Below are 19,814 nucleotides of genomic sequence, written 5' to 3'. Positions count from 1 at the left end.
CAACAGAAGTCAACATTCACAATGAACAAAGTTTTGAATTATGTTCAGTGAATTAACCAGCAAAAGTACAGCGGCATGGTGGCTCGGTGCAGTCATGCTTAATTTACTTGAATAGAAAAGGGGTGCCAAATATGACCAATACCAAAGATTCATCCAATTGTCCTTCTAGAATTCCAGAAATGTGCAGTTTCCCAGCAAGATCATGCGGTCGGGAGAAGTGTTCAGTCGCCACATAAAAATCCCGGATATCGCCGAGTAAGTACATGAAACTGTTTTGGAAATGGGTCTTTTACCCTGAGGGAGAACCCTAATCATTTACTTTTCTCAAGAAATCGAAACGCTTCGGCAGATCCGGTAATAATCTCCTCCGAGTGGGCACCTGTTCGCCAGTGGAATACCAAATAATCATATCACCGTGAAAAGAATTTGCAAGTAAACTAAATCATTATTCATTCGTTAGAACGGAGCCTTCCCTGCTATCCAGATCCATAGAAATGACTTACACTTTGAAAATTGTACTTCGACATTATCCATTAATTATCGCATAGAGTGGTGCCTTCAAATTTAAACTTAATGTTCACCTCGCTCGTTGTGCAGCTGTAACATTGTATTCCTCGCCCTGTTCTACCAGCCTAATGCATTCGTTTTGGTATGAGGTGCCTGTACCGCACGCAAAACAAAACCTCTCACTGTACTTAGGTACATGTGACAATAATAAATCAACTCAGAAAAACAAATCAAATCAAAAGTGAAAAGGGGTACAATGCATAACCACAACAGTTTGAGGTTGAGGTATTGGAGAGAAACATTCTCAGGATATAGATAGGACTGGAAAAGGCTTTTGCAAACGATCTAGCTATTTGTACTATTTATTTCTAGATAGATGTCGAGTTGTGTAGATGTCCAGATAGATAGATGGATGTCTAGATAGATAGATGTCTAGACAGACAGAAAAATGGAAATCTAGATAGATGTCCCGAGAGATAGATGTCAAGATAGATTGATGTCTGGATGTATAGCTGTATAGGTGGATAGACGGATGGACAGATGGGCAGGTAGACAGATAGATAGAAACATTTAATTGACAATATGACCCTGCCTCTGTTCTGCGAAACTCCCCACATTTTAACTCTCAAACCTCCACTTTAACAATCAAAAATGAGCCGGGCCCTTTGGGAGGAAACTCCACACAGACAGTTTCCTGAAGCTGGAATCAAACCCAGCTCGCTGGCAGCTATGAGGCAGAAGTACTAACCACTGTGCCACCCATTAGGCATGAAGGTGCCCTAATGTGTGGAACTTACTGCCCACCCAGCCCTCAACAAGGCCACTGGGATTGAAATGATGGCTTTCTCCCGTGTGCTGGTACATGATCATTAATCTGATTCTTTCTCCATGGCTCTTCTGGTACCCTAGCAGAGTTAAGAGGATTGGCCATGGGAAATGCAGGGTTATAGGGATAGGGAAGAGGGTGGGTCTGGATGGGATGCTCTTGGGAGCGTCAGTATGGACTCGATGGGCCGAACAGACTACTTCCACACTGTAGGGATTCTATCATTCATTACAAATCTGCCTGAAAACAATGACCATATTTCCTTTGTATGGCTGCAAAGTTTCCTTATATCAACCTAGAGTCTGACTGACCATACGTCAATGTATATTCAGTCAGTCTGCAACTGATGGCTAGAACCCAATGAAATGTACAGTTCACAGAGGCCTCCCAGTCCAGGAACTATAACAAATGGGAGATTTGTGAAGACACCAGGTGCTCCTCTCTCCTCCCACAGTCCAAAGATGTGCAGGTTAGTGGATTAGCCATAGGAAATTGTCCCATAATGCCCAGGGATTTGCAGGCTGGGTAGACTAGCCATAGTTAATGTGGGTTACAGGGATGGGCTAGGAGGTGGAGGGTAGGTGTGGTCCTCTTGGGAGAGGCAGTGTGGAATCGATGGGCTGAATGAGCCACTTCCACCCTGTCAGGATTCTATGATTGGCATTTGTCCAGTTTCTTTCAGAATGTCCCAGAACACGTTACATCTAAAAATGGACGTGCTGTTAATGCAAAAGAAAGGTCAAATGCAGTTGCACATAGCAAAACCATTCAAACATCAACTTGATGACACCTCCTGGTCAGTTTGGTTCACCAGTAAAGGACTCCAAGATGAACTCGCATGCTCTATTTCAACACAAGCATCATGGGATTAGTTCCATCCTTTTGGTGGGTCAGATTATACATTGAATATGATGTCTCATTCAGAAGATGTCAACTCCAACTGTCGCTCAGTATGACGCTGGGAATGCCAGCTTAGGACATTTTGAAGAAAACTCGTTCTTCCACAGATGCCATGGTATGTTGTTAGCTGAAATGAAACAATTTCACCCGCTCCCTTTTAGCCCTGGCCTTTACACGTGTGAGCGCTACACCTCAACCACTGCTGATGCAATGAAAGAATGGGATGGCGCTGTGCTCTTTGTTACACCCCTTAAGGATTTGGAGCAAATGGCAGGCGTGATTTAAACTTTGAGAAAAGTAAAGTAGGTACATGGAGCAGATGTGAGAATAACATGGCAAAGGAAATGCATCATGGATCATGAATTCTTAGTCACATGTTTGGAACCCAGGAAAGCACATTGTTAGCTGGATATGTTGCTCTAGTCAAAAGTAACATGCAGGTATTATAGTGCAGGGCCGAAATGAAATTGTCAAATGCTATTAATGCCATCTGAATTTTACAAGTTAGTCACTGGTAGTTCTTGTGCGGGGTAGTGGACTGACGCAAACTAAGCAGTGGTAATTGTACCATCACTGCGCAATACATAGCATGAGAGGTGATGTCATTGAAACACGTGAGATGCTGAGGGGAATAGACAGGATGGATGTTGAAGGGCTGATTCTCCTTAAGGCAGAGGTTGGAACGAAGGGGCACTGTTTAAAGATTTGGTATTTCCTGTTTAAAGATGGACCTGAGCGTGAGTCTTTGAAATTCTCTTCCACAGCAAATGGGGGAGGAGGAGTTATTGAACAGCTTTGAGACAGGCTTGTCTTCATTCAGCAAGGGAGTTCATGGTTACCAGGTGGAAACAAAAAGGTGGAGTTGAGGCCATATTCAGATCGCTTGTAATCTTAGTGAATTGCAAAGTAGGCTGGATGAGTCTTTTTCCTGCTCCTAATTGAAGTAAACGTATGTTTGTTCCAGTGCATGCATCCAATTAACCAAATGTGGTGAAGTCTCAGTTTCCACAATATTTAACCAAAGCGAGTTTATACATTGACCAATGTGAATTTCCCTTGACTTCCATAGAAAATAATCTTGTGTGAGCTAGTGAAGGTGTTTATCTTTTTCACCTAATGTCTCGGGCCAGTTTCTCATCACAACACCAAGAATTCAACAACCTACTGAATTAGTGAGTTTTGAGAAGGCTTGTAGTTCAGGTTGAGGTTCTGGATGTAGGTTTGCTCGCTGAGCTGGAAGATTTGTTTTCAGATGTTTCGTCACCATACTAGGTAACATCTTCAGTGAGCCTCCTCAGTGAGGAGGAAACACTGGTGGTGCAGCCTACTTTCTATTTACATACGGATGAGGAAGGACACCACTTCGACTGGGACAACACATCCATCCCAGGACAAGCCAAACAGAGAGACACACTAGAATTCCTGGAAATATGGCATTCCAATCGGAACTCTATCAACAAACACATTGACTTGGATCCCATTAACCATCCCTGAGAAAAAGAACAGGAAATGACATCACCAACCCAAGGAAACCCAAATACATAAATAGAAAGCAGGCTACACCACCATTGCTTCATCCAGAGGCTCACTGAAGATGTTACCAAGGGTAGTGATGAAACATCTGAAAATGAACCTTCCAGCTCAGCGAGCAAACCTACATCCAGAACCAACCAATTGTTCAATGCAACAGGAACCATCTTGTGCCCAGTTAAAACATTCTTATCTTGAACTCAATTTCCATAAAAGTCAAGGAAAAACTGTGTCTTATTATGTGTATTTTAAATGATTTTTTTTAACTCCCAGAGGAACCTAGAGAAAAAAACAATAAATAGATTATGCGAACATTTGTATTCCATTTGTTTTAGGTGGGATTTCAACTTCTGACCATAGTATAAAGGAGAAAGTATTGAATTGCTCACCTCCTACAATCAGTCATGCTTTATTACTCATCTGACTGGATAGCTGGCAAAGAACCTGATATCAGTCAGTTTACGAGAAACAGAAGTGCATGTTACCTTCAATCTGTGATGTCCGACTTGTATTCAGCTGTATAAAGGGGATGTGAAAGCCAGCTTCACTTACATCAATGCAAGTTACCACAGGACAATTCTTACAAAGCAAACATACTTTCCACGGTACAACACTATTAAACCCAGACATTTTTTGTGATACAGAAAATAGACCATCTGTCCCAAATTGGGTGAGGTAGATGCTGTTTTGACAGATATAGAGTCCTACAGCAGAAAAACAGACCCTTCAGTCCAACCGGTCCATACCAAACATAATCCCAAATTAAACTGGTCCCACCTGTCTGCTCCTGGCCCATATCACTCCTAACATTTCCTGTTCATGTATCTTTCCAAATATCTTTTAAATGTTGTAATTGTACCCGCATCCACTACTTTCTCAGGAACATCATTCCACACCCTCTGTGTAAACAAAATGCCTCCATGTAATTTTTAAATCTCTCTCCTCTCACCTTAAAAATGTGTCCCCTAGTCTTGAAACTCCCCCATCCTCGGGAAAAGAAAACTACCATTAATTGTATCTACACCCCCTCCCCACCCCCCACCCCCAACTATTTTATAAACTTTGTTCAGGTCGCCTCTCAACCTCCTACACTCCAGTGAAGTCACAGCCTATCCAACCTTTCCCTATAACTCAACCCTCCATACCTGGCAACATCCTGTTAACTCATTTATGAACCCTCTCCAGCTTAATAATATCCTTGCTATATAACTGGGTGACCAGAACTGGACACAATACCCCTGAACAAGCGTCACCAACGTCCTTATACAACCTCGGTTAAAGTACGAACATCGAATCAGATTTGTTCCAATGTGTGTTTGATTGGCTGCAGTCACGAGTTTTTCTTTTTAGCTTTGTTCAGCTCAGTTCCTCATTTCTTTGAACTTCCTTGTCTATTTATTTTGATCTGTCATGGTACTTGGTTTTACCTGAGCTGCTAACTAGAAAATTGTCCGACTGACTTGTGTCTGACTGAAGCTAAAGCCAGGTCAGGCCACTGGTGTTTTGAAATTCCAAGAACATATTTTTACTGAAAATATAATTTGCAACAAGTTCCTGGAATCACCTATCAGGCAGAATGTTATCTGTGCCCGATTCAACATACGTAGCTCATATCAACAGCTAAATTGAATTTCTGTACCTTTCTATCACCCGCGTGAAACCATTCTGAGATCTACTTGACTGCAGCTCTGAAGAATGCCCTGTTAAACTTTTCTAAACAGGCCTGGCATTTGGAGGATTGAGGCTCAATTTGAGGATTCACCAATGTCCAAGGAATCCGCACGATTTGAGGTCAAGGAATTCGGTAACCATCTTTAACACTTGTATAATGAGGGAGAAAATATAATGATTTACCTTCAATTGTTCCTGACTGTCTTTTAACGCTCATTTGAATTATCTCAGTATCTTGGTCGAGAGGCGAGTTTATAAAATATTTTTAATGTCCATGTTTGATAAAGTTAGAGAGGGGAATAATTTCAAATCAGACTGGTATCCTGCTGATATCCTTGAATAGGGCTAAGTTCAAATGTTGTTACTCAATGTGTAAAAAACTCATAGATAATGCTTATACAGTTGTTACAAAATGTATCACCTCACCCCTATATATCCATCCGAAGTGAAGTGAATGGAAATATAGATCTGGAGAGATATGTGTAATTCACTACTGTTCATTTTCCAACCACCACAAAAGCAAAAATGAATCCAAGCGACTTATACCCATCTGGCTAATCGACCAGGCAATTTTCATTTCTATCTAAGTCTTTGGAACATGACATTGTTGGGTAACACTATCTAATACAAGTTGTTCCAATCAGCATTTGTCTGCTTGTTTCTTTGCCTTTCTATTCATCCATCCACACATCTACTTATCTTTCTGTCTGTCTGTCTGTATCTGTTTGCTCACTTGTCTAGCTCTGTATACAATGCTACTTTAAAGAAATTTGTGCATGCATGATATGGAAAGTTGATAGTATTGCATAAAGCCATTGGATTCTAAACATCCATTGTGGATGTGTTAATGCATTGCATGGGTAACCTTAGGTAAAATCTGTAGTATGTAATATCCTTCAGAAAAGCCAGGGAAACCCAGAGAGGTGTTAACCAGTGACAGATCCAATCTCATCTGTATTTAATATTTTTTTTGCCAAAGTTCAGACTATTTTTCAACTGAGAAAGAGAAACAAGTTACAGACTTTCATTCATAAAATCATAACCTGCTGCAATGCAAATATTGTATTCTCTCTTAAGTACCCATACTACAAATGTTTTGGAATTATATTTGACTTCAATATATTTTAAAGTCCTCCCCAGTTTCAAAGTCGAGATTGAGTGCCAGGAAAAATATTACCTCATAACGAAGGACGAATTCAAGTGCAAACTTTCGGCAGAGTGAGTACAATATCGTTATCTCATACAACACTCTTTATGCAACCCTACATTTCTGTCTGTTTTTCTGCTTGCATTGCTTCGAGAAACGAAAAGTGAGGCAGCTTCTGCAATCAGTGACCAGTTCTGAACTCATGTACCTCAGACAGACAAGGGTTCAAAATAGGACTCATTCGGTTTTATTTGAGAGTTGTCATAGCCATAGAGTCACAGAGATGTACAGCATGGAAACAGACACTTCAGTCCAACCCGTCCATGCCGACCAGATATCCCAACCCAACCTAGTCACAGTTGCCAGCACTTGGCGCATATCCCTCTAAACCTTCCAATTCATATACCCATCCAGATGCCTCTTAAATGTTGCAATTGTACCAACTTCCACCACTTCCTCTGGCATACACATACCACCCTCTGCATGAAATAGTTGACCCTTCAGTGTCTTTTATATCTTTCCCCTCTCACCCTAAATCTATGCCCTCTAGTTCTGGACTCAGGGAAAAGACCTTCTCTATTTATCCTATCTGCACCCCTAATGATTTTATAAACCTCTATAAGGTCACCGCTCATCATCCGACACTCTAGGGAAAACAGCCCTAGCCTGTTCAACCTCTCCCTATAGCTCAAATCCTTCAAACCTGGCAACATCCTTGTAAATCTTTTCTGAACCCTTTCAAGTTTCACAACATCTTTCCAATAGGAAGGAGACCATAATTGCACCCATTATTCCCTAATCAATGCTCTGTACAACTGCAACATGACCTCCCAACTCCTGTATTCACTGCTCTGACCAATAAAAGAAACTATACCAAACGCCTTCTTCACTATCCTATCTACCTGCGACTCCACTTTCAAGGACCTACAGGCAAAACACGCCTTTATACACACAGGGCGTGTGTTTCAACTTAACAGATGAGGTGACAACTATTCGCTGCTTTATTTCTTGGTAGATAAGCAGGAGGCTGGGAGAAAACAGCAAGGCAGGCAGCATCAGGAGGTGGAGAGGTCAGTATTATGGGTTTAATCTTCTTCAGGTTACAGCTTGCTGAGTTCATTCAACCTCCTGCTTGTCTACCTTGGATTCCAGCATCTGCAGTTTTATTTTTGTCTGACCAGGTTTTATTTCTTGGATAAATTCCCTAATCAGAGTCATCCAGATTAAAATGTATAAAGAGACTGGCAGTTCTTTGTCAATCAGTATGAATGGGTGCAATCACATTGGGAAAGCATCTAGCAAGTAGATTGTAGTTCCAGACTAAACAGCACTCTGCTGCAGGAGAAATTGTTATGAAGGGACAATATTTTAGCAATTTGCTAATTTAGCGACCTTAATAAAATAAACATCATTGTTAGAATCCAAAGGCAAGGTTATATAGTGTCACGATAAGGTGCCTGAGAATAGGGCATATAAGTCTAGACTGAAGAATTCTCTTATGGGTGAAAATATCATGATTTGGAGATGCCAGTGTTGGACTGGGGTGTACAAAGTTAAAAATCACACGACACCAGGTTATAGCCCCACAGGTTTATTTGGAAGCACACTAGCTTTCGGAGCGCTGCTCCTTCATCAGGTGGTTGTGGGTTGTCCTGATGAAGGAGCAGCGCTCCGAAAGCTAGTGCTTCCAAATAAACCTGTGGGGCTATAACCTGGTGCCGTGTGATTTTTAACATTGAAAAGATCATGACCACACCAGATGCATTCATTTCAAAGTACTGATATAAATCATGTTGCGATTTCCCCTTGAATTGGTATTCTTGAGCATTGTCCTGATCCACGCAAGACCAACATCCTTGACAAAATGCATCTTATTTCAGCAACACCATTTCTCACTTTTTGGCCATCGGAAGTGTTGATTTCGTATACCTTTGGATTGCCCTGCACTATTCCAAATGTTTACAAGCAGCATCTGGTCTCTTTGGAATAACGTTGTCACACTTTTCCCAATTTTTATTTTAATGAAAAGCTACACATTCGGAAAACCTGTGGAAGGAATGGCTTATGTGAGATTTGGGACTGTTGATGAAACAGACAAGACTGAATATCTTCGGGGACTGGAACAAACAGAACAGGTGAGGTTGCCCTTACATTCAGAAACAAAATGTTGCTGATAAGCAGTCAGAACGACATGAAAAAGAGCATTATTTTCCTCAGTTGTCATGAAGCAACAATATTTTGTCAAGTTGTTGATTTAGCGACCTTCATAAGTGAACATCATTGTTATAATTCAACGGCAAAGTGATATAATGTCACAATAAGGCGTCTGAGAATAGGGTGTATAAGTCTACACAGAGGGATATTGTTATGGGTGGAATACACAACCTGACCTCCCAGACACATGCATTTCTAGTCACTGATATGAATCACGTTGTGAAATTTCAGATTCGGAGCATATCGGCAGTCCAACATAACTAATAATAAAGAGTTAGACTTCAGTAGTAGATGTTGATCACAAGCAGGGAGAAGTCTTTGATACTAATGTGAAAAACAAACTGCCCGCCTGCTTTAAACGCCATCTGATTTCCATTGACTTCAAAGCAGCATAAGATCAGGCTGGTGTATAGAGCAGATGTCCCAACTTTGCTCTCAATGTTCTACGGCTGCTCATGGCTTCCTACACGTGAGCTGATGAGACTGACGTTCACCCTCGGGCTATTTTATGAGTAATCGTGCAGTTCCTATGAATTTGTGTCGTAGATACTGGCAGGTTTGTGGACAATTTGCCTAACCAAACTAAACATTTCAGGACAATCCATTTCAACAAGGTCTCCGATTTGTTTTAATCACAGTTAGAGTTGGCCTATGCAGTTGGAATCTGAATATTAAGATCGAGTCATCGAGAGATACAGCATGGAAACAGACCCTTCAGTGCAACCTGTCCATACCGACCACATGTCCAAAATTAATCTAGTCCCATTTGCCAGCACTTGGCCCATACCCCTCTAAACCCCTCACTATTCATGTACCATCTAGATGCCTTTTAAGTGTTGTAATTGTTCCAACTCTACCATTGCCTCTGGCAGGCCATACTATACACGCATCACTCTCTGCTCCTTAAACCATTCCCCTCTCAAGTTCACCCTATGCCCTCTAGTTTTAGAATCCCCTAGCCTGGGGACAAGACCTTACCCATGCCCTTCATGGAGTCATACAACATGGAAACAGACGCTTTGGTCCAACCACTCCATCCTGAACAGAATCCCAAACTGAACTAGTCCCTCCTGCCTGCTCCTGGCTCATAGTCCTCCAAATCTTTCCTATTCATGTACTTATGTCATTGTAATTGTGTATGCATCCACCACCCCCCCAGGAGGGCCATTCCACATGTGAACCACCCTTTGTGTAAAAGAAATTGCCCCTCATGTCTTTTTTTAAAAATGTCTCCGTCCTCTCACCTTAAAAATGTGCCCCCTATGATTTTATAAACCTCTACAAGGTCATCCCTCAGCCTCAGACACTCCAGAGAAAATAGATTAGATTACCTACAGTTTGGAAACAGGCCCTTCAGCCCAACCAGTCCACACTGACACTCCGAAGAGTAACCCACCCAGACTCATCTCCCTCTGACTAATGCTCCTAACACTATAGGACAATTTAGCATGGCCAATTAACCTGACCTGCACATCTTTGGACTGTGGGAGGAAACCGGAGCACCCGGAGGAAACCCACGCAGACACGGGGAGAATGTGCAAGCTCCACACAGACACAGTCGCCCAAGGCTGGAATTGAACCTGGGACCCTGGTGCTGTGAGCCACAGACTCTCCCTATAGTTCAAACCCTCCAACTCTGGCGACATCCTTGTCCATCTTTTCTGCACTCTTGCAAGTTTCACAACATTTTTGCTACAGCAGGGAGACCCGAATTTAACACGATAATTCAGGAGTAAATTCTAGTAAACAAACCTCAAGGTAGGAGAAAGCACGGAGATAGAAAACAATAAAGCACTGAATTACACTTGGACGACATTGATGTATATTCATTCTCATCTCTAGGTCAAGCATGGAGAAGCAGAGATTTCCCTAACAACGGCAAATCTCCTGGAAAGAATCAAACCTTTGCAAATGAAGGATCTTGTGGGTCACAATATGTATTTGGCGGTCACTGTTTTTGAAACATCCAGTAAGTGTCTCTTTCCAACTTTGATCCTCCTTTACAAGTTATTCCCCTGATGACCATGGGAGAACCATCCCTAGGCCGGATGCAGCTGGGTTGAAGGGTGCAATGCTTGCTTTGGATTTTAGGCATCGCATACTGAAATGGAACTTGCCTTCACCCGACATTTCAAGATCAGAGTGGTGCTGGAAAAGCACAGCCGGTCAGGCAGCATCCGAGGAGCAGGAAAATCGATGTTTCGGGCAAAAGCCCTTCATCAGGCATGAGGCTAGGAGCCTTGGGGGTGGAGAGATAAATGGGAGGGGGAGAGGGCTGGGGAGAAGGTAGCTGATATTTTCCTAATTAGCCTGCTCAGAGGTGTAATTGCACATCTCCAGGGAAGGTTAGACTCAAATTCCAGCCTCTTGGTTCAGAGTTAGGGTTACTATCACTGTGGACCAAATGATTGCAATCTTAGAACTTGCAGGTAAAATGCAATTTTCTTGAAATCATTACCCACAACGTAATATTCAGGTCACAAGAAACAAAGCAATTACATTGTTAGCATTGTGTTACCTCGTTATCAAATAATTGTCTTCATTACTTTATGTCATTTCTGGGGGGGAAATGGCTGTCTCCTCAAGCCCTGGCAACCAATGTCATCATGAGTGTGTGTGCATTTAACTCATATCCTATACATAAGTATAAAGGCAGTCTAATTGGACTGCCAAGTTAACTTGATCAATTAAGGTTGATGCAGCCCCAGCTTCTGATAAATGTTATCAATTGAACAGATTGGACGATGGATATGAGGGTATAGTGGTAGGAGTAATTCAGAGACCTGAACTACTCTTTCAAAACCTTAAGGTTTGGAGTAGGAATAGGCCACTGATCCATCAAGTCTTCTTCACTAGTCAATGGTTGATCACTTAACCATCTGCTCCACCTTCCCTCCTTATTGCCATAACTCCTGATCTCTTATTGATTAAAAATATGTCCATCTCTGGCTCGCTTGTTGTCTCTCTCTGGAGACATAGGAGTCGAGCCACACTACTTGCATTTGGTCAAATCCAGTTCATAAATCAGGACAATATGTCTAGGATGAGTAAGTAATATCAACTGTATTTGGATAAGCCCAGTACAATGCTGAACAAAACAATGGACACTCACTCGGCATCTTATCAATTTTGGTCAGAATTAAATGTCACAAGGTACGTAGTTCAAATCAGATGAAACAAATCATATCTAACTGAAGGAAACAAGGTCCAGTCACAATCAATACACCATCAATAAATGAGCTGCAATTGCGAAGCCTTGCATTTCATTAGTTACAACCTATTATCCAAAAATTAACCATTTACTCCTACTTTCCATTTTATCCCCATTTCATGCAAAATAAAATGCATCCAGTCCCAGAAGACCTAAATGCAATAACTCTTGTGTGGTGTCTCATTGAATGCCTTTTAGAAGCTCCAATATATTACATTCACTGTTTCCCCTGAACTACTTTGCTAGCTACACCATCACAAAAACTCCACGCTTTGTCGAACACAATTTGCTTTCGTTAAGTTGATTGCCTCTGTGTAGTGATTGGGACCAGGTGGATCTTACTGACTATGAAATCCTTGATTGCAGTTATTTACCTGGGTGAATCAGGGAGCCCTGGCTGACCAGTATAAACACAGGGGTAAAAAGAAATAAACAAAAAATAAGCAGATTAAATATATATATATATATAAATAAATAAGGAATGCAGAGAGTCTCCTGATTTCAAGGACTAACTGCAAGCTGGCTGGCCACAGCCAGTGTACTGTGCACATGTAAATAAAGTGTGATTTGGTGATGGGATACTGGCCCGTGTGGAGTGATTTCAACCTGCATGAAGATATTATGATTTACCATATGCCCATGGTCCGTTGAGGAGCTGGGCTTGCAATATTAGTAACATTAAATTCCATCTGGTTCATTAAGGCAATGCTTATCTTTTCTGATCGACATGCCCACAGCAATGGGTTAACTCATATCCCTCTGAAATGCTCCTAACAAGCACCCAGTTCAGGGACAAATAAGGGTGGACAACAAATGCTCCCTTTTGTCAGTGACTCTTGTGGTGGAAACAAAGAGCAGCAGGAAAATGATTGCAAATGGAAATGAAAGAAAACTTCATCAAAAACTTGAATTCAAACAGAAGGTGGTGGAGGCAGATGTAATAGCAACATTTAAGAGGCATACATGATAGGTAGGGAGTAGAGGGATATGGACAGTATGGAGGCAAATGCTTTTTAGTTCAGAAAGGCATTATCTGTTGGCATAGCCTTGGTGGATCAAAGGATCTGTTCCTGTGCTGTATTATATGTTGTTAAATAATAAACAAACACAAGTGAAAGCTCTTTCTATTTTCTGACAGGTGGAGAAATGGAAGAAGTCGAAATCAAAAACATCAAGTTTGTTTCCTCGCCGTATGCAATCGATTTATCAAAGACCAGCGGTTACTTCATCCCAAAAGTTCCATTCACTGTGTTGGTATGTACAGCCACAGTGGCTCTGTACATAGTGTCTGATATAGTACAGACCCACATGGGTATATCCAAAACAAGGACAGAAATTACTGGGAAAACTCAGCAAAATCTGGCAGCATGTGGAGAGAAGGCAAAGTTAATGTCTTGGGTCTAGTGACCCATCTGCAGAGCTGCTAGCAACTAGGACAAGGTGGTATATATGCTGAAGGTAACGTGGGGTGGGTGGGGGAAGGAGTGAGGGGATAGGCAGTGACGCAGCCCAGAGAAAGAGAGAGAGAGAGAGAGAGAGAGAGAGAAAGAGAACAACAGTTAGGAAAAGAGATGGATGCTAGTACCTGTGGGAAACAAGAAAATACCAAGGAAAGGAGATGGCTTAGTGGTATAATCACTGGACTGTTATTCTAGAGACCCAGGTAATGTTGGAGGGATGTGATTTTGAATCCCACAGATGGTAGAATTTGAATGCAATAAAAATCTGGAATTGTGAGTCTGATAATGAACAATCGTTGGGGAGCAGAGGAGGGGGACAAACCGTTCTGTTTCAATAATGCCTTTTACAAAGGGAAATCCTACGGAAACCCTACCTGATCTCGCCTGCTTGTAACTCCAGACCCACAGCAATGTGGCTAACTGGGTGGATAACAAATGCTATCCTAGCCAGTAGTGCCCAGATCCCATGAATTTAGGGAAAACAAGCTGGTAACACGTTTTAAAATACTTGTGGTCCCTACTATCAGTAATTCACTCTCACCAGCCTGTTATAATCCATCCCTTTGTCTGCTCAACAGCTGTTGTCTCTCTGGGTTCCATCTCCACCCAATTCCCCCACCCTCCTTCCTCTGTTATTTCCGCACCCAGCCTTCTTCAATCTGACTGAAGGTGTGAAGCTTGCCAGTTAAGTGGCTGAGGGCTCCCTCCTGTTCTGCAGTCTGGGAGAAAGCTTTGTGTGTGAGGGCGGTGGGGACAAGATTTGAACAAGGAACAAATCCCAGCTTAATTAGTGTTAAATAATGCTTATCCAGAAATGCTCTTGTGTTCAGCAATGTGCGTTCTTGTCCACTGCACATACCCCATTACCTCAGGTACCATTATGCTGACGTTTCCACCAGAAATGTCATTGTCATCAATCTGTCAGCAATTTGGTCAAAATCCCAGCTGCCCATATGGCCTTGCTTCAATCCTTCCACAGTAATAATTACAGCAGGAAATCTGGATCCATCGTGTTATCAGGGTACATTTGTACATCTGCTTTAACAAAAAGTTAAATGATGAAGTATGATACTTTACAACACCATTGTAGGGAAGGCAACATTTGCAGGTTTCATTAAAGGGATTGATGGTAGTCCAGCAATGATGGGCAAAGTACTTAGCTGGTGATCATTTAATGAGGTTGAAACCCAGTGAGATAAATCAATAAACGATATAAATGGAACACGAAATGACACGACCAGCTATCCTTAGTCACGAAACGACACGACCAGCTATCCTTAGTAGCCACACACGCAGACAACAAGCAACATGAATTCGACTGGGACAACACTACTATCATAGGGCAAGCCAGACAGAGAACAGCCAGGGAATTCCTAGAGGCATGGCATTCATCCACAAACTCCATCAACAAACACATCGACCTGGACCCAATATACCAACCACTACAGCGGACAGCTGAAACTGACAACCGGAAGCGGCAGGGACAGACCACTATAAACACCGGAGGAAACATCAAAGAAGCGCTTCGCAGGAGGCTCCCAAGCACTGATGATGGCGCCGAGCCAGGGGACGAAACGTTTGCAACAAAAACATCCAGCTCGGCGAACAGAACCACAGCATAAATGGAACCTCAGGAAATGATATACCAGACCAGAAAGCAATTGCAGATAAAGGCATTGAGTGAGAATTCCAAGTCTCGCTTACAAGCTGAAAGGAGTTGGAGAGGCGAGATGTAAAGCCAAGAATAGAGCCAGGGAAAATTGGAAGCAAAAGAAAGAGGAAAAGGCCATTTTAGGAAGGTTGGAGGCAAGGTTGGTACGTTTGTGAATGACACCGAAATTGATGTACAGTGGACAGTGAAGAAGATTATCTAGGATTACAAAGAGATCTTAATCAACTGGGTCAATGGGCTGAGGAGTGGCAGAATGAGTTAAATTTGCATAAGTGTGAGGTATTGCATTTTGGTAAAACAAACAGGGGCAGGATTTGATAGGACCCTGGGTAGAGTTGTAGAACAGAGAGACCTAGGGATTCAGGTACATAATTCTTTGAAGTTTGTGTCATGGGTAAACAGGGTGGTTAAGACATTTAGCACACTTGCCTTCATTGCTCAGACCTTTGAGGTTGTACAGGACGTTGGTGTGTTCTCTTCTGGACTACTGTGTCCAGTTCTTGTCGCCATGTTATAGGAAAGATATTATTAAGCTAGAGACGTTCAGGAAAGATTTACCAGGATGATCCTGGGAATGGAGGGTTTGAGTTATATGGAGAGATTGGGTCGGCTGGGACTTTTTTACTGGACCGTAGGAGGTTGAGAGGCGACCTAATAGAAGTTTATAAAGTTATGGCAGATATAGATAGAGTTAATGGTAGTTATGTTTTCCCTAGGATGGGGGATTTCAAGACTAGGAAGCATATTTTTAAGGTGAGAGGAGAAAGGTTTTAAAAGGACATGAGGGGCAACTCTTTTACAGAGTTCATGTGTGGCATGAACTTCCAGAGGAAGTGATGAATGCAGGTACAGTTACAACATTTAAAAGACATTTGGACAAATAATTGGATAAACATGGATAAGAAATGTTTGGCGGGATATGGGCCAAGCGCAGGCAGGTGGGAATGGTTTAGTCTGGGGACATGAAGGCTGGACCGAAGGGTTTGTTTCTGTGCTGTATGACTCTACGTCTCATCCCGAATCGCTGTCCTTTTCACTTTCAGGCACAGGTAACATATCCTGATGGGTCTCCTGCCTCAGGCGTACCTGTGAAATTGGAAGGAAAACAGCCACAAAATACAGAGGAGAATGGCCAGGTGATGCTAATAATGCAGTCTCCTGCGGATGCTGACACCTTTGAAATTAAGGTGAGAACAGACAATTCGCAAAATTGTGATCTTTAAGAATTCATGCATCAACTTGTTGCAAGTATCAGTGCGCCTTTGGAAAAGGTCGCTAACTTGGGAGTAATATCTTGAAAAATCTAGAACAGAATCCAGAGTATCAAATGAGTAAATTGCATTGAGTAGGAAAATTCTTTCCTTCTTGATCAAATCACTGAAAAGTGCTCGGGCTCATTTCATCATAAAGTCATGTCTGTACATCTGATTAGACAAAAGGAAGCAAGGTCAGCAATAGTCACTTGATGAGGAAAGGTGGGATAACCTGTGTCTGCCTTGTCCTGCCAGGTGACAGCTGGGAATGATGCAGAAATAATGGAAGCAAAGAAAACTGTGAGAATCTACCAATCCAACAGCAAGAGCTACCTCCACGTCAATGTGCCACACGACGTATTAGATCCAGGTAGCTCATTCTCTGCAGATCTAGCAGCGGTCACTTCAATAGGTAGTGAAAATGTCAAGTATTACTACTACATGGTGAGTACGTTACTGTATCACAATTGATCCTGAACTCTATTCACACACAGATATGCACTCAATTTGGGTCCATCTTTCTTTTTCTGGGACGAGCCACAGCAGATAATATTGGCAATGATGCAAGAATGAGGAGCAGGTTGAGGCCATTCCACACTTGGAAAACATGGATCCACAGCTAGTAAAGTGGCAGCTGCTCGAATGATGGCCTCAACTCAACTTAATAGAGCCATAGAGCATGAGCAACTCACCCGAGCTGATCAGGTTTCGCAAACTGCACTAGTCCTATTTGCCTGCATTTGGCCCAAATCCCTCTAAACCTTTCCTATTCATGTACCTATCCAAATGTCCTTTAAATGCTGTAGTTGTACCAGCCTCTACCATTTCCTCAGACAGCTCGTTCCAAACATGCACCACCCTCTGTGTGAAAAAGTTGCCCCTCAGGTTCCTTTTAAATCTTGCCTCTCTCACCTTTAACCTATACCTTGTAGTTTTGGACTCCCCTACCCCGGGGAAAAGACCTTAGCTAGTCACCTTATCGATATCCTTCGTGATTTTATAAAACTCTGTACGGTCATCCTTCAGCCTCTGATGCTCCAGGGAAAAATGTCCCAGTGTATCCAACCTCTCCTTATACCTCAAACCCTTCCAGTCCGATCAACGTCCTTGCAATTTTTTTTTCTGTAACCTTTCTAATTTAACAACATCCTTCCCATAAAATGGTGACCAGAATGACTTGCACAGCTATAATATGACATCCCAACTCCTGTACGCAATGCTCTGACCGATAAAGGCAATCAGGAGCCTTCTTCACTATCCTATCTTCACTATCCTATCCATCTGTGTACATGCACCCCTGCAGATACCTGCAGGTGTTTGTTCAACATTCGGGAAGGTCTTGGTTTGCTGTCTAGTCCCCATTGCCCTAGATTCCCTTCTCGATTAAAAATCAAACTTAGCCTTAAACATCCTAAATGATCCTGCCTTCACTGCTCTCAGGGAAAGTGAATTCCACAGATCACTGACTTAAGAAATAAAATACATTTTCTCTTAAATGGCGAATGTCTCATGTTTAAACTATCACCTAGTTTTACAGGGAAACATCTTTTCAACACTAATCTTTAATATGTATGTTTCAGTTAAATCATGCCTTATAAAGTTTCAACTTTGATCTCCAGCATCTGCAGACTCACTTTCTCCTCGAAAATTCCAATCAATACAGGCTTAATCTTCACTTATAAGACAAGCATCTTCTTTGAGCTGCTTCCAATAGAACTTTACCCCTTCTTTATGTGGAGTGGAAACTGTACACATTACTTCAATTACAATCTAAATAAGATTCCATGCAGTTGCATTCTGCTCTTCTTACAGAAGATCACTATGCTCCATTTGCCTTTCTAAATGTTTATTGCACCCACTTTTTATGATTTGTGTACAAGGACATTATCATAACAATCAGGCCTGTAGACAATAAACTCTTGGCCAGTATAGCTGCTATTGACTCATTTTACAATGTCGTTGCCCTTCATGATAACCGCAGCTGGTATGGGAAGTGAACCCACACGGTTGGCATTACTCAGGGTCGCAACCCAGCCCTCCAGTCAACCGATCCCCCTACTACACCTGGTGGACAAACCTCGAAATTACCCCAAAGCAGCAAGTTTTGTCAGGGCATGCAATGCTGGAGCACAAATTCCACATTAAAGCACCCAATTCTGCCAGTGGGGCATGTTTTGGGGCACCTCTAAGTCCTAGAGCCACACACATGTAAGCGTGACAATTCAGCCTGGTTCGTGTCCTCGGTTTTATTAAAGCAGGGATACGTCAAGAGGCCAATCCGAATATCTCCCATCTATGCAGACAACTTCAAATTTACACATCTACATGCACACAGCTATCTAAAGGACACGCATAGCATACATGCACCTACACATGCAGGAGTATAAACATACATTTGGAGACACGTGCACACCTACACCCTTAAATGTACTCATATTCCAAAACATTCTGTGAGATTGTTGCTTATGTGGGTACAGTCTGCTGTTTTTGCTCCTGACAGATCATTAGCAAAGGCACCATCCTTAAAATGGATAGAATTCAGAAAACGGAAATCACAAAACTTTCCTTCCCACTGAGTACCACCATGGTTCCCGCGTTCCGGCTGGTCATCTACTATTACATCAATGTCGGTGGCAAAACAGAGAGGGTGGCAAATTCTGCCTGGATCGATGTTAAGGATGTCTGCGAAGGCAAGGTATGGTTTTACTGATGTGATTTCGGAACGTTATGACACTGAGCTTTAACCTGAAATATTGGAACAGTCAGCCTGGGAGAAATGAGTTGCTCTGCAACTTTCTGTAAATCAAAAATGGCCCTGCAGCCGACTATGTCTATGATGTCCATTCACCTGCCTATTGTACTGTGGCATTTTAAGTGCTCATCCAGATGCTTCTTTAATGTTGAGAGACTACTTTCCTCAACTACTCTCTCAGGCAGCACTTTCCATATTTGTACCACCGTCTGGGGTGAAGTAATTCTTTGTCATATGGTCTCTAAACCAGTTCCCCCTCACCTTAGATTCGTGCCCTCTGGTCTTAGATCCCCATCATGGGGAAGAGATTCTCATGATTCCTCTGTCTGTGCCTCAATTCTTTAGGTCACAAACTTCAGCCTCCTCTGCTCCAAGGAGAGCAAACCCAACTTGTCCGGTCTCTCCTTATAACTGAGATGTCTCATCCCAGGCAACATTCTGATTGGTGGAGAGGTGTGTGTGTGTGTATTTTCAGTAAGTTCACCAGGCAATATTCTGGTTAATCTCCTCTGTATCCTCTCCGGTTAAATCATCTCCTTATCTCCTTTCAACAGTATGGCGCCCAGGACTGTACATAATAGTCCACTTGTGTCTAACCAACCTTTTATACAGTTGAAACCTGCTGGGTTTCTCTGGTTTTGTGTATTTCAGATCTCCAAACATTCACAGTT

General features: G+C 42.3%; 1 protein-coding gene across 1 annotated transcript in view; it reads left to right on the top strand.

Annotated features, from left to right (window-relative positions):
- LOC122541251 (complement C4-like) overlaps positions 1-19,814 on the top strand; it is a 129,226-nt gene that overhangs the window by 12,578 nt on the left and 96,834 nt on the right. The window contains exons 5-13 of the mRNA XM_087979483.1: positions 170-255; positions 5,485-5,567; positions 6,565-6,652; positions 8,611-8,716; positions 10,638-10,764; positions 13,145-13,260; positions 16,182-16,325; positions 16,647-16,835; positions 18,892-19,086. Coding sequence (XP_087835609.1) covers positions 170-255; positions 5,485-5,567; positions 6,565-6,652; positions 8,611-8,716; positions 10,638-10,764; positions 13,145-13,260; positions 16,182-16,325; positions 16,647-16,835; positions 18,892-19,086 — 1,134 coding nt within the window. The remainder of the gene's footprint in view (positions 1-169; positions 256-5,484; positions 5,568-6,564; positions 6,653-8,610; positions 8,717-10,637; positions 10,765-13,144; positions 13,261-16,181; positions 16,326-16,646; positions 16,836-18,891; positions 19,087-19,814) is intronic.

Source organism: Chiloscyllium plagiosum, unplaced genomic scaffold (genome assembly GCF_037043375.1).
Source record: "Chiloscyllium plagiosum isolate Xiang-an unplaced genomic scaffold, Cpla_swu_hap1 HiC_scaffold_35, whole genome shotgun sequence".
Taxonomy (NCBI): domain Eukaryota; kingdom Metazoa; phylum Chordata; class Chondrichthyes; order Orectolobiformes; family Hemiscylliidae; genus Chiloscyllium; species Chiloscyllium plagiosum.
The sequence above is the reverse complement of the archived record's forward strand: the minus strand, read 5'-3'. Positions and strand labels throughout refer to the sequence as shown.